The sequence below is a fragment of the Hydractinia symbiolongicarpus genome, chromosome 4 (assembly GCF_029227915.1).
Source record: "Hydractinia symbiolongicarpus strain clone_291-10 chromosome 4, HSymV2.1, whole genome shotgun sequence".
Lineage (NCBI taxonomy): Eukaryota > Metazoa > Cnidaria > Hydrozoa > Anthoathecata > Hydractiniidae > Hydractinia > Hydractinia symbiolongicarpus.
In genome coordinates, this window is record NC_079878.1 from 13,500,753 (window position 1) to 13,516,691 (window position 15,939).

The 15,939-nt window shown below is 36.3% G+C and overlaps 1 protein-coding gene across 2 annotated transcripts in view; it reads left to right on the plus strand.

Annotated features, from left to right (window-relative positions):
* The window catches only part of LOC130641410 (sacsin-like), a 29,282-nt gene extending 13,888 nt beyond the window's left edge, over positions 1-15,394 (plus strand). For both annotated transcript variants that reach the window (XM_057448208.1, XM_057448207.1), the window contains 3 exons: positions 209-1,711; positions 2,576-13,266; positions 14,003-15,394. In XM_057448208.1, coding sequence (XP_057304191.1) covers positions 209-1,711; positions 2,576-13,266; positions 14,003-14,278 — 12,470 coding nt within the window. In that variant the 3' untranslated portion in view covers positions 14,279-15,394. The remainder of the gene's footprint in view (positions 1-208; positions 1,712-2,575; positions 13,267-14,002) is intronic.
* Positions 15,395-15,939: the final 545 nt, after the last annotated feature.

Here is a 15,939-nt window from a genome sequence, read left to right on the forward strand (position 1 = left end):
AGTAAAATTTTCTAAGAAATTATATCACACAAACTCCCATGTTTTTAAGTGTGATAAGGTTCAATAAATACAGATGTGCGTGCAAAAAGTTAACGTAAATGAAAAACGCTGGTATGTGTGAGAGGTAGATGTAAACCGCTAACGTTGAAGTACATACAAAAAGTACAATGTACACTCCACTGTATCTTTTAATTTTTCTTCTTTTCAGATTTACCAAGCATTGCAAGCGGTAGCAGGTTGCTTTTTCTTGATCCATTAAAGGAAACACTACAAAAGGAAATTTGGGACCTTGATTTTGAAGACGATGAAGATCTCTTCAAGCTTAATTTTGGTGATGTGAACTTGTTCAAGAAAGTGCCACCAAATTATTCTCTATCCGCAGAAGGAAAATGTGAAGGTTCTCTTTTTTGTTTTCCTCTCCGAACAAAGCAGTCAGATATTTCAGAGGTTTGTTATGGTGACATCAAAATCCAAGAATTGATAAAAACGTTTAAGTCAGAAGGATGCTTTAACTTAATATTTTTGAAAAGTGTTCAGTCTATCACAATGTACCAAATAAGCCAAGGATGCGATACCATGGAGGAGTTATACTCCGTACGCGTTTCAACTGAATGTGCAAAAAAATATGAAGAAGTCAGGCAGAAATTCATTGATGAGGTGGCAAGGAAAACTGAAGGTAAACATTTTGAATACATGCAACTAGATCGTTCTCTGGTTATTGAGGAACATGCTGGTGGGATGTTTCAGCACTACAAATTTATGATAAGTGAGCTGTTTGGATGCGCAAACGATGTGGACATGATTAAATTAGTCAACAATATCTCGTACGCTCCATTGGTGGCAGTTGCAATGCCGATGGAGAATAACAATGGTGGACATGTTTTTTGTGGGCTGCCACTTCCATTAAATCAAACATGCATGACTGGTTTGCCTATTCACGTCAATGGTTTCTTCGGTCTTGGTCCTGATCGAAAGGATTTAAAGTGGAAAGAAGTAGGTGCGACTACAAGCAACGACGAAGACGTAACTTGGAATCTCTCCCTTATTAAAAAGTTAATACCAATTGCCTATTTGAATTTACTCAAATTTATTATTCGTTCCGGTAATGACGAGATTCTATATAATGCATTGCCAGACGGGAACAAGGTAAATGAAAAATGGAAAGTATTGTTAGACGAACTGTATCAGCTCCTGCAAGGTGTCCAATGTATTTACCTACCAAAACGAAATGAATGGTTAACTGTGCAAAATGTTGTGTTCGTAGCAGAGAGCAAGTTCAAATCAACTGCTCATATCACAAGTGTACAGAATATGCTGGAACGTCTTGGAAAAAATGTCGCACGCGCACCACAACACGTGGTACATTTCTTTGAAAAGTGCGTCCACCTAATCGACAAGAAGACCGTTCAAAATGATTTAAAAAGGTATCCTCAGGTATACATGCAATTACCTCGTCGTGATCAAAGTTTGATATTGGAGTCTGTTATCGAAAACGAAGAAGATTTTTGTTGTCTCTTTGGCACTAAAATCTGGCCATTGCTTTGCAATAATTATGGTGAGGGGAATTTTATGATTGCTGGAAGTACTATCTACATACCAACAGAAAATCACAAGAAAGAGCTGCTTCCCAACCAACCAAGCATACTTGATGTTGATTTTTTTAATGATTGTCCGATGTTGTTATCAATGCTGAAAAATTTTGCAAAAACAGGTAATTGCTATTGAAAAAACTGAAATTATACTTGCATATCGAAATACTTCCTTATATTTCTGAGATTGAATACTACTTCCTTATTGCTGAGTCAAATTACTTTTTTGAAACGTTTTTACTATTAGATAAGAGGAAAACGATGATAGTTACAGCTACACATCTCTTTCAACTTACACGCTACGTAGAAATAAATTCTAACAGGCGACGTTACTATTGTTTCTTACAGGCATTATCAGGCATTTACATTACTAAGTAGCGGAAATTTTAACTTCGTTGGGAATAAAATCCTCTCCTGCAATAACTATGTTACTTTGTTGATGAGAAAAGCGTTCTGCAGTCATCACATTACTTACGTAAACTTTCATACAAGAATATAGCCATAATTAACAAACATGAACTTGTGCTAATTTGTTTCTGTTGTTAAGAAATTAGCAAGACTGTTCGACTTGTTTGTAGCTGAGTTACATATTTAGATATATATATTATATATTTTTTATTAGAAAAACAAATGATTCGCATTTTTTTTTCATTTTTATTTAGCTTTTTTTAATCCTGTTGATTAAGTCTGTTATATACACACATCTTCTTGATGCAGATGATTATGATTACGTCGATAAAAGTTTTTGTAAATTCGAAACACGAAAATAGAGGCATCAACAGAAAGGACAAATGTATCTGCCAAAAAAAACGTTATATCAAGTTATAAGTTACGCATTTTTAAGGAAGGCGACGTCAAAAGATTACGGACTAAAATAGGTTTTTTAGTTTATTGACATCTACACGTTACATCCAAAAAATTTTAAATTTATGAAACATTTAGCTACAATCAACAGTAAAAAGTTATTTTTCCTGTAAACCTTTTAGGACGTTTCAATCTAAAGATGTTGGATACATGGCAAGTTGTTTTGCAAGCTTTGAAGATAAGTCTGCCAAAACATTGGACATGTGTTGAAAGAATGATCAAGTGGGAAGAATATGGTCAGTATGGCAAAACTTGGCTGTCATCGTTTTGGCGTTATCAAAATACACACAATATTCCAATTGCACAGTTGCAAGATTTACCGTTGATTCCAGTGACTCTAAATGGTACAAAGTATTTGCATAAAGTTGGTATCAACTCTGTTATTATGGTAGATACTTACAACAATATATCCTCGCAAATGAAATCTTTCCTTGAAGATTGTGGCATTGTATTTTTTGACAACTCTTCTGGTATCCTGCACAATATCTCGGGCTTGTATCATGACAACCGAGTGTTGCAGGCGAATTCTGATGGAATAATACGTGCCATAGAAAACGTCAATAGAACTGCTGACGAAATCAATCAATTCTTAAGAAACAAAGTGGACGTGGTAAGAGAAGAATTAAAAGACGCCTTAGAGCACTGTAACCCAAAGAAAAACCTGCCTGATTGTATCTATCAACTAAACTTGCTCAGAGAGTTCTCTTGCGGAATATATGTCTCAATCATGGACTGCAGGTTTGTTGAACACTTTCATATACCTAAAATATGGCAACAACATTTTGCAGCTATTATTGATATAAACACCTTATCTTCTCAGCTTGTGACAAAGATTAAAAATAGGATGACACGTTGGTCATTCGAGGATGTTATTAGAGAAGCATTCTCAAAACATTCGTCAGAAAGCATTCGAAACGAGCTTTCCGATTTTGTTTTAAAACACATTTCTAATCACGTAATTTCTCAGGAATGCTTATCTTTTCTGAAGGATCATGTGCGCATTAAAAATACATCATCAAACCGGTTACAACCTTGTACTCTGTTTGAAGCGACAGAAGAGTTGAAATGCTTGTTCTTTGGGGAAAACGAAAAATTTCCCGACTCATCATACAATGAATGCATGGTAGGAGTGAAAATGCTTGGTTTAAAAACATCCATTCAAGACGTCACATACTCCGACATAACACACAGTATAGGGAAACTTTCTAACATAGCAGTGTGGAATAAAGATTTCGAAAGTATAGTTAAAAAGGTTCGATTTATACTAGATATTAGTGATCGAAAAAATTTTCAATTGAAATGTTTTAAAGAGATCTCATGGCTTCCTGTTCAACAACAAAGGGTGCAAAACTACCCTAATTCGTTAGAATGGTTTGGGAATGATAGGTCTCTGAGAAAACCCAGTGAAATGTCTGCTGTTCAACATGCAAGATTAGTTGGAAGTAACAGATATGTGGTGGAGTCATCGCTTTCTGCGATGTGTTTGGTAAGAGGAATTGTATCCCCTCCCCCACTAGAAGTTGTTGTGAAACATCTAAAAACTGTTATCTCCAGTTATGATGATGACGAAAAAGGGGTTTACAAAACAACCATAATGTCCATATATGAATACTTACACACTTGTGATATTCCCCAGGCTGCAGCGTTGTTTCGTCAAAATCAACTGAAAATTTGGCAGGATAAACAATTTGTTAACTATGAACAAATTTTGTTAAATAAAACTTCTCATTCCGTGACACCGTATTACCAATTTGTTTCTGATGATGTTAGAAGTTACCTTGAAGGCATTTTAAAGTTGCTTGGGTGTGATAAAAAGAGTGAAATTGACATCTACGTAGACGTCCTTGAGCAGTTAAGAAGCAAATATGAAACAGGAATAAGTACTTCCGGTGATGATCTACACTTGGCTGTCAATCTAATTCGGTTCATTTCGGATAACATTGAAAAATTATTACCGGGCCAGCGAACTTCATTATGTATTTTAGTTGATTCGCCATTAATAAAGTTCTGTCGACTGAATGAATGCTATTTTCATGATTTCGAGGATGATGTATCATTCTCTTCGCTAGCCACTCACAACGTGCTACATAGGTTGTTAGACGCAGAAGTAGCCAGAAAACTCGGCCTTCCTGATCTGGTCAGTGAAGTTGTGTCATGTGAAGGAGGTTTTGAATCGTGGGGACAACATGAACCATTGACACTTCGGCTTAACAGACTTCTAGATGACTACCAAGACGGGTTAGCAATACCTAAAGAACTTATTCAGAATGCAGACGATGCTGGCGCCACCGAAGTTTGCTTTTTGTACGATAAAAGAGAAAACAATGCCCACAAACGTATGTTAATTGATAGAAAGATGAAGGAATGGCAAGGTCCTGCGCTTTGGGTGTATAATAACAAAGTTTTCCAAGAAGAAGATTTTCAGAATATAACGAAACTAAATGCTGGAACAAAGAAGGCTGATTCTACGAAGATTGGGAGGTTTGGTTTAGGATTTAACGCAGTGTATCATCTAACTGATGTACCAAGTTTCTTTAGCGGCGAGTATATGGTGATCTTTGATCCACATGCTAAGTTTCTTGGAAAGGCACTAAAAGACAAAACTAAGCCGGGTATCAGAATTCCGGTGTGTAAGAGGAAGCAGGATCTTGCGAATTTTAATGACCAATTTCAAGTGTACCATGGCGTGTTTGGTGTGCAACTCGACTTCCTTAGTGAACAAGTAGAAAGGTATGACGGCACACTTTTTAGACTTCCCCTCCGTAACGCATCTCAAGCACGTGAAAGTAAAATCAATCATTTGGAGTACAATGAATGGGAAATGAGTTTGTTATTGAAAAAGCTTGAAGGAGCGTTGGAGTCGTTACTTCTTTTTACGCAAAACGTGGTGTCGATAAAAGTTTTTGAATTGCATAAAAATGCAGTTTCTCCAGATGAAAAAGAACTTCTTTTTTCAGTTGATAAGTCGAGAGAGTCAGCACAACACGTTGACAATGGTATAATGAAGTTGGCTGCAAATGTTTTAAACACAAGCTCGCACATTAACGTAAAAAGATTGAATGTATCTGACAACATAAACATTGCACAAACTGTCAAAGGAGAAACATATCAAAGCAAATGGCTGGTTAGTTCGTCAACCGGTGGAAACAAAACAATGGAATTTGCAAGGAATCATAAAGGTTTTAGTCCATGTAGCGGAGTGGCATTGCAGTATCAAAAAAAAGAAAATTCCATCGTCCCAATCACAGACAACAAAATTCGATATATATTTTGTTTTCTACCGTTACCAGAAAAAAGTCACATGCCTGTTCATTTAAACGCAGCATTCGATATTACAAAGGATAGAAAGGGACTATCAAAATCCACTGAAGATGAAAAAAGACATGAAGGAATGACTTGGAATGATATGCTGTGTGAGGATGCCGGTCTTCCTTACTTTAACCTACTCACACAATTAAAGAAGTTCTGTCCAGATATGCAGTTCAATAAATACTTGGAAATACTTCCTGTGTTACCACTATCCGAAGCTAATCCCTGCCTTGTAAAACTGGTTAGATGTTTGATGGATAAATTGTTGCACAGCTTGGAAGAACCCTTTCCTATTTACGACGGGGAACAGTCGGTTTGGAAGAATTGGAGGGATATCACTTTTTTTTCTGAGGATTTTCCATGTGATTTAAAAGATACAGCTGTTAGTTTTATGAACAGATATTACAGACATTTAAAAAATGGCAAGGTTTGTGTGAATCTTCCCTACACATTCATGAACACTTTAAAAGAAGTTGGACTGGACGAAAATATTAAAGCAAACGTTATACCTAAGCAAGAGTTTTACAAATTATTTTTTCAACATATTAAACATTCCATACTATCAGATGAATTGAGAAATGAGATAATGCATTGCATTTTGAATAGAAAACCAGAAGAATTAAGCTTACGGAGCATGATTGAGACTATTCCGTGCATCCCTTCGAAACCTAGCGGTTTTCTTCAGTTGCCTTCATATTTAGTAGAAACAAACAGCAAAGCTGCCGAACTTTTTGGACAAGACGAGGTAAATATTTTTCCATCAACCGAATATGATCAACATTCATCCTATCTTAAGGATTTGGGTATGAATAGCCGTTTTCTTTCATGGGAAATGATTTTAAACAGAGCAGAATCTATTCAAAATTCCCTAGCTGCTTCGAAGTTAACGTATAGCAGAAGTAGAGGATTACTTTCTTTTATAAAACAAAATGACACGCCCTGTCCCGATGTAATCAAGCATCAACTTCTGCAAACCTCCTTCTTGATTGTCAAACAAAAACCCGACAAATCTATTTTTACAACCTGGCACGGGGATTCCTGTTTCTTTGGAGCGCCGAATAAAATGTTTCTTCAAAAATACTTAAATATCGTTTCCTGCTCAGCTCTGGTATGCGAAGATACTTTGGATGAAACAATTTCAAATTTTTTTAATTTAAATCGCATTCCGGAATGGAAACATCTAGAGAAGCAAGTTTTAGAACTGATTCAGACTTATCGAATGTTAGGTAAGGTTGATACGAGGTTTGTAACTGCTTTGGAAAGTATTTATACTTTCCTAACGCAAAATGGCTATCCAGAAGAAATAATAAATGAGCTATCAAAACTGCCAATCGTTTTCACGCAAAGCGATGATTTAGTGATACCAGTAAGAGTTTATGTGAATCTGACTCGTGAAGTGCCAGGTTATAGGTTTAAACTTCCTTCGACATTGCGTCTCCGCTACCTACCACTTATGAAACAGTTTGGAGTAAAGGAAGATTGTAATATGAATGACCATGTTGATATACTAAAAAGTATAAAGGACGATTATAAAATGTCAAAGTTGCCGCAGGAGCTACTAGATGTTGTACTACATGAAATTACGCCATATCTTGATAAAAACAAAGATCATGTGACTGAAATTGTAAAGAATGAGCTTTTCTTGCCTGATCGTAATGGCGTAATGCAGAAAGTTACTAAAATGTGCTTCAATGATCTCCTATGGATGAAAGATGAAACGGGGACACTATACTGTCACAAAGATATCCCAGCAAGTTATTGTCTCAACCTTGGCATAAAAACATTACGAAGTGATGTCCTCCAAAGAGACAGAATTGGTCTTCCGTTTGGACAACACGAAGAGCTTACGACCCGTATAAAAAATCTATTAAGAGGATACACAGACACTGAAGATATACTGAACGAAATCTTACAAAACGCAGACGATGCTGGAGCAACTGAAGTGGATTTCATCCTCGACCTACGAAATCATGGAACGGAAAAGGTATTTTCTGATGAATGGAAACAATTGCAAGGTCCTGCACTACTTGTGAGCAATGACGGAGAATTTACGGAGGATAATCTACGTGCTATACAAGCTTTAGGAGAGGGAAATAAAAGTGACAACCCTTTGAAAACAGGGAAATTTGGGGTAGGATTTAACGCAGTATATCACATTACGGAATGTCCTTCCTTCCTTACAAGTATTGAAGGTCGTGGCGATGTTTTATGTGTATTTGACCCCAATCTTCATTATGCTGATGGCGCAACAAAGGAACACCCAGGTTTTATGATCCAGAATATTCGCAAAAAGTTTGATGAACATTTTACGGATGTTAAGTCGGCATATCTAATACCGGAATTTAACTCTAAAGCCAAAACCCTGTTTCGTTTTCCGCTGAGAAATGCAGATATGGCCAAGAAGTCATCATTGTCACAAAAAGAGATGTCCATCAGTCAAATGGAGAAAATCATAAAAAATTTAAAAACGGCTTCATTAAAAGTCTTGCTGTTTCTACATAATGTCAAGTCTCTGTCTTTTTCCGTTATACCAGAGGGTGGACGCTTAGATGAAATAAGTAAAGATATCATTCTCGCAAAACCTTACAATGTAGATCAAGGTAAAATGAATGAGTTTAAAACATTTTCACGAAACTTGACCTTAATGCTTAAACAGAAAAGCCAACTATCTTACAATATATGTATCACGCATCAACAGTCAAACAAAATTATCAAAATGTATCATTGGAACGTTGTTGAGCAATATGGCTTCTCAGAAATAGAACAGTTACCTCCTTCGATCACTGATATGTTGCATACAAAGAAACTTCTACTGGCACCGAGAGGCGGCATCGCTTCATTAATAAAAAAAAAATGCAAACAGTGCATAAAGAAAATGCACGAAATAAGACGCAATTGCACGTCTTGCAACACTAAAGATGACATGTGCTATTGGTGCAAATCAATAACCGACCTTAGCTTCATTTGCGATAAAAATGGCCTCTTTTGTACACTACCCCTTCCAGAGAAGACAGATATGCCTGTCTTGATCAATGGAAATTTCGTATTAAACTACGAAACAAGAAGAAACCTTTGGAGTAGTCGTGATGAAGGACTTGAAAGGCAGTGGAACAGCGTTGTTCTTACTAACTGTGTTCTGCCTTGTTATGTGAGTTTTGTCGAAGCTCTTGCGGAAAAAATCACTAATAATACAAGACCCTTTCAAGGGTATTACGTATTCTTTCCAAAAATTGATGTTAATTATAGAGTGCGTGACAAAGATCCACACTTATATTACTGGGATTTATTAAAAAGGGGTTTTTATCAATGGATCTATGAAAAGAATCTGTCTGTGTTACCAGTCAAGATATCAAGTGAAGATACTGATACAATGGTAGAATTTTGCAAACCACAAGATGAATTTTTGCTGTACCCTGAATATGATCATTCTCTTGAAGACAAACTAAAACTTCTTCAAACTTTGCAGTGGGCATTTTTGAAAGTAGATACTGTACCAAATAATGTTGTACAAAGTTTTAAAGCTTGTAAATTCCCGCTTACTGTGCTGTCTCCTCAGATTGTTCGAGATCAACTAAGGAAAAATGCTTGTAGGCTGTTAGACAAGCCAGATATTCCAGTGGATAGAACTGTATTTAAAACAGTCAGTAATGTGGTCACGGTTCTTAAGTATTGCTTAAAAAGCGAGATAGAAGGTCCAGTGACAACAAATGAAAAGAACGAAAAAGTCTTGATTGATTTGGAAGGTATTCCGTTGTGTGTTCTTGCTAATGACACAATGACCTTGTTCTCAAAGAGCAATCAAAAATTTGGCACAAGATTTGGTAACCTTATTCAAAATAATGAAAATTTGTTCGTTCACAGTGACATTTGGAAAGTCGTTTTAAACAAAGAAACAATAGATGTAGCTTGTTTCAAAGCATTTACTCTTGATGAGTTTTCATCATTGTTAGATCAAGTTCCAGATCTGTCTTCATACAAAAATTCAACAGTTCCGATCCCCTTTTCTAGGGACGATAATTTTATGGATTGGCTTATTGATGTCTGGAAATACATTACATCGAACAAAGATATTTCAAAGCACCAGGAACAGCAACCAGGAAATAAAGAAAAGAAGGTTGACGAGCTTGATCTTTCCGCTATTGAGAACTGGTCGCTTTTAGTTTGTCAGCGAGGAAATGAACATTACTTACTACAAGTTGGCAAGCGTAGAAGTGTGTTGTATCTTCATCTTATCCAGCGATCTAACGCTTCCACATTAAAAAAAATCCTGAGAAAAAAAATCCATGTTTTCGAGCCTGTCTTGCGCAAAGAAATTAGAAAAGGTATTGGTAAGGAATTTACATCACAGCCCAAATTAGAAAATATTTACAGTAAAGGAGATCCGGGTAGAATATTTGGATCATTAGATGACGGTAATAACCTAATTGATGCCATGTTTTTATGTTATGAAATTGGGAGTTTTAAAGAAAAGGTTACCGTAGATGATGCATTAGTAATTCTCGAACACTTGAATGGATTTGTTGAGGAAATAGATGACACAAGAAAGGAAAAATTGAAGGAATTGCCTTTGTTTGAGACGTTTGACGGAAAGCTCACAAAAGGGGAGGGGACTGTCGTTGTACTGCCTGATGAAAATCTCATTCCAAGAGAAGGACTAGCTGATGTGGAAAGACACCACAATTGCAGATTTGTAAGAGCTAAAATGGGTAAACTATTAAATTGGTTGCAATTTGTGAAAAGTGAAAACATTTGCGATTTTTACTTGACGTACATTTGTTCGTCTATGGCAATATTGAATGACGAAGCTTTATTTCGTCATTTTGATTACATTAAAGATAACCTAATGCATGGGTCTGTTACGCGTTTGAGTGGTTACAAACGTTTTTTCGATGTAATCAAGACGATTCCGTTTATTCCGCAGGAGAAAAATTGCAGAAAAAGAGCTTGTGAGTTATACGACCCTAGAAAAGAACTTTACCAAGTCATGGTCGATAAAGACAAACTTCCACCTGAGAGGTACCATTCTGACGATTGGAGAGAATTTCTTATAAAAGTGGGCATGCAAGAGGATGTAACAAAAGCTCAGTTTGTGGAATTTGCCAAATGCCTAGAATCGGATTTGAGAATCAAATCAAAAAGAAAAGCATCATCGCTGCTATGCGTGGAATTAATTTCCCTACTGTCAAAGAAAGAAGACCATACCCGTTTTGTGCAGACAATTAGATCAATTTCGTTTATTGTCCCGCAACGGTTAAACCGGTCGCTTGAATCGTTACACCCGAGCAAAAATGCAGAAATGATTGAAGCAGAGAAGTTAATGTGTTTTTTAGCGTCAGGTACCGAAGAAACTTCGCGTCTGTTGTGGACTACAAATCCGGTACTTCCCGACTATGCTGTTCAGAGTTTCAATAACTTAATCCATTCTGGTCCAGAGTATTTAACAAAGTTAGGTGTGCAAAGCAGTATTAACCCCCGTAAAAAACCCCTCGGATGCGATGTCAACCATTCTGATGTCATACGGCACATTAAGAACATTACTAACTGTGAGATGATTCGAGAATCTTCAACATGCAAGCAAATACCTCGTAAAGCGCAATATACTCTATTGGCGATAATGGATTTACTCTTTCGATATTTTTCAGCCATATCATCTGAAGCTCTCAAAGAGTATAGTAAACAGCTGAAAAACACAAGTTATATTTTGGTTGGAGACAGCACAAAGTTGGAGATTCCAAGAAAATCAGTTCTGGAGAGTTTATATGCAATTCCTCCTTATCTTAATGCCGTGCCAGTCAACCTTGGTAGGCACTTCGAAATCTTGGAAAAACTTGGTTGCCTAAAGAAACCATCTCCTGCGCATTACGTTTCTGTTCTTGACGAAATAAAAGAGTTATCAGGAGATAATTGTTTAGATCCAAATATGCTAAAAGCAGCAAAGAAAGCAACCGTTCTTATCGCAGAGACTTTAAGGACATCAAATGAAATCACAGGTATCGCGAATTGTGTTCTCTACCTACCAACAGTTACATTTGCAACATGTCGTCAAAACAAAGTGCATTTGAAAGAATCAAGCAAGGTTATTTACGTGGATGATTACCACTTGGAGGGAAGATTGAAATCTTTTTCAGAGCCACTACTTCTAATGAAACACAATGAAGAATTAAATATGGTATGTAACACCAATGCCGACTTGATGACATACCTGCCGGAATCACGGCGACCTAAAGTGTTAAGTGACGTCATAGAAGAGCAGTTGATATCAGATATGGAGTATCAAACGGTGGCGCCTGATCATGTAAGCCAAGGAATAAAAGCCCAACTGGCATCGCCAGTGTTTTTAGCATCAATGGAACGCCTCTTAAAGCACGAAAAATCACAGAGTGCAGAGTCAAGCATTGACGCAAAGATTGCGTACATCACAAAGGCTATACGAAATGTCGAAGTGTATGTGTTACCTGATATTAAAACTCAATTTTTCTTTGAAGATTCACCAATCGAAGACAGCGATGTTTCAAAAAAATTATTTTTGAAAATTTCTGACAACAATCTACAGATATATTTCCGGACATTTTTGGAAAAAGAGATGGCAGTTTATTCAGATGTGGCAGACGGGCTATTAAAACTATTTAAAAATCCTTTGAAGGATTCCACCACAGTGCTGATGTTGCCTCAACTGCTGGCAGCAAGATTAGAAAATGTAATGGAGCTGTTAGATCATAAGGGAATTAAAAGAGGAGAGTCAGACCTAACATTTTCACAGTTGGACATGAAACCCAATGCTGGTGATTTAGTGCCGATAGAGCTGTACGGTTCACTACAAGATGATTTTGTAGAGTTTGAAGTGGGTGAGTATGTGGCGCTAGAAAGAAGTGATGGTGAAGACAATTTCTATGTGTATGCTATTGTAGTTCGCCACACCACCGCTGAAGATGATAGCGATCCACTGCAATTTGAATACATAGTAGAAACGGAGAATGGAGAAGTAAAAGTGAAAGCAATTGAGCTGTATAGATTCAAAAAATTTGAATTTACTGAATGTCGTGGCGAAATAAGTCTAATCCCGTCTAACGAGGAATTGTATAAATCGTATGATGATATTATTAAAGAGATTCGTGAACAAATAGCAAACGCTAGCCAAGAAGACGTGAAAGCCGTTGTTCGCAGACTTTATCGAAAATGGCATCCCGACAAAAACACAGCTAAACACAAAGAATTAGCAACAAGGGTGTTTCAGTTCTTGCAAGAACTGTTAACAAAGATAAACTACAACTGTTTCTTTGACGACTGGAATGTTTTTGTTCAGCGAGATGCTGATTTACATAGAAGATACTATGATTCCTACCGAAGCAGTCCTTCTGCATCTTCGAACAGCTGGCCACCGACCTTTGAAACAAGTAATCCGCAACCTGCTGAAGCAAGAAGATGGTTTAGACAAGCGAAACATGACTTAGAAGCAGTTCAAACATTGACTTCAAGCGAATGGAAGTGCTTCTTAGCTCATCAAGTAAGTACGATTTAAAATTGTGTGGATCGTTTGGTACTCAAAGTTGAGATGAATATGCAATTGCTTTTTTTGCTGAAATGAATTAGATTTTACTTCGGGCAACTATTAAAATAATTTGTAGCTACACATTTAAAGCTACTTCAAATGTAAAAACACAAAGTGTTTTTTGACACTCAAAAATGTCCCGTTGTGAATAAAATATATTTCTAACAATTTCCACAAACGCCTATAATATGGTACCTTTAAAAGATTTTCCAAACTCTCTACACGCCTTTTTATAAATTCTTTAAAAAGAAAACGGCAATACGCCTTTTCTAAATTTATTCACCCGTTTATGTAACCCTATTGTACCTGGGGGGAAGGGGGGGGAGGGTGGAGCACTAAGTTACCGAGGCAATTTCAATTGGGCATATCTTTTTTTGTGCATGACATTGAATGTTGAAATTTGTTGACTTTTATTAAATTTTATTATAGATTCCGGCCAAAAAACTTTTTTGTGAAAAAATTTCAATTTCCTGGAATTTCCCGCCATTTCTACAACTGTGCCAGGTTTCATCACTTAGGCATAAGTAGTTCACGATTTATGACCCGCGGGCACTTTGTGCTCCCCCCCCCAGGCTTACGAGGGCCAAGAAAGCTCAGGTATAATAGGGGTAAAGCAACACTCAGCGTGGTAAATAATAAAAAAAAATGGAAATTGACATAAGCATTCTAAATTTGCGTATTATTGTCCCAGGCTGCAGAGAAAGCGTTAAAAGCAGCCCAGTATTTGAAGAACTCCTCAAGAAGCGATCATCATAGTTTGGTGGTAGCATCAAATGGCTTAAATGCAAATCTCGAAAGCTTAGGATCCGAACTGGAGAGGATGATTACGTCTTCAGCTCATATTCGATACCCCAATTGCTGGAATATGCCGAGAATACCACATGATGTTTACACAGACACCATGGCCGACCATGCTGTGCGTCTGGCGAAAAGAATTCTGGAGATTGTAGAAGGATTGATGCCTTAGCGTGATAAAGTTTTAACTTTGTTTTACTCTAACTTTTAGTATAAATTTAATTGGGTTTTTTGACGATATTGGTAGTAAATGCAAACCTACCCTTTTCTTTATAACATTCAAATACCTATTTGTTTGAAAAGAGCTTGGTGTTGAGCTAAGCGTATAGGTAACGACGAAAGAGTATAAGAAAATTAAAAACAATGAGGGAGTTATTCGAATATAAAAATATAAATAGATTTACGAAGAAATTTTTGACATCAAGACGTATTTTTTACAAGCATATATTTGAACGGAAGGATTATAATCTTAAATAATTTAGTTGTTTGATATTTTGTTTTCGATTTTTAAAGTTTTGATTACGCTATTCGTGCATATGAGCTTTAGTATAGTACTACGGATCTGCGCTAACAAGTTGTGTCATATTGCTTGCACCTAATCTGCCAGACTCAAAACAGAGCAGAAGTTGTGATGATTTTTGTTTTCTGGTCAGGCTGACCACGTCACGCTACTGTAACTTTTATTTTGTTTGGCTTTTTGTTTTTGTTTTTGTTTTGTTTATTTTAATATTATTTCTGTTTAAAATTAAATGTATTGGTATCGTTTGAGGTAGTCTAAGGTATGTAATGTATTGGTATAGTATAATGTATTGATCTCTTTGTGTAAAACCCTGTAAGACAATTATTGTTTGCACACAACCCTTGTGATTTTGATGATTTATTCCAAAACTTACTAATAAAAACCTTGCTTACAGTGTTATGGCCTAAGAGCAACCTCGTTCCCAGGGCATTTTGCCTTGTTGATAAGTTGATAACGGCGAAAAGTTCATTGTTGGCCACTCCGTAATAACGGCTCAGGGGCCACAAGACCCTGGGAACGAGGTTGGCCTAAGAGACGATTTTTGAGTTACCATATAAACATTAAATGATGATATAATTCTGATTGTGGAATTTGATCTGAATGAAACAAGCTTGTTGGGTAAAATTTATTTCTTGATCATTTTTATGCAAACATGATCTTAAAATTTTTAATTTCACTTTTTTATACTTTAATGAGTTTCTCCTCACATAGCATATATATTTTACGGAATAGTTGTAAACATTTTATGGACTTAATTTCTTTATTCTAGCATTGAAGTTTTATTTACTGTTGATGGCGCTTTGTAAACCAAATCAATACTTAAAACAGGAAGGATGTCGTACCACTTTTTCGCAGGAAAGGATTTCGTGGAATAAACTTTGCGAAATTTAATTTGACCGATTACAAAAAATACCACATTTGGTGGAAGACGAAAAATTTTGTTTGAAAAACAACACGGAAATTGTTTTTTCTTTTTAAATTTATCAATAACATTATTTATTTACAGTAACAGCCATAAACTTAGGTAAAAAGATCCTCTCGTCGGCAAACACTAAAATTAAAACTTTATCGTAAAATCATTACTTTTCTCACCTGTTCAGATTGTTTAAAATTGATGAAGTGACGGAAAAATATTTACTTTGGGAGGGTAATTAATTTGAAATTTGTTGATACGTTGATGTTACCCTACTTGTAGTAAAACCTGTGGACGTTCCTCTTATCCATGATTTGTTAAACAAGTTCGATCTCAGTTTACGGTTTACTGTTGACTATCTCCAAGATGTTGTTCTTCATTTCCTTGATTTAGAGGTATG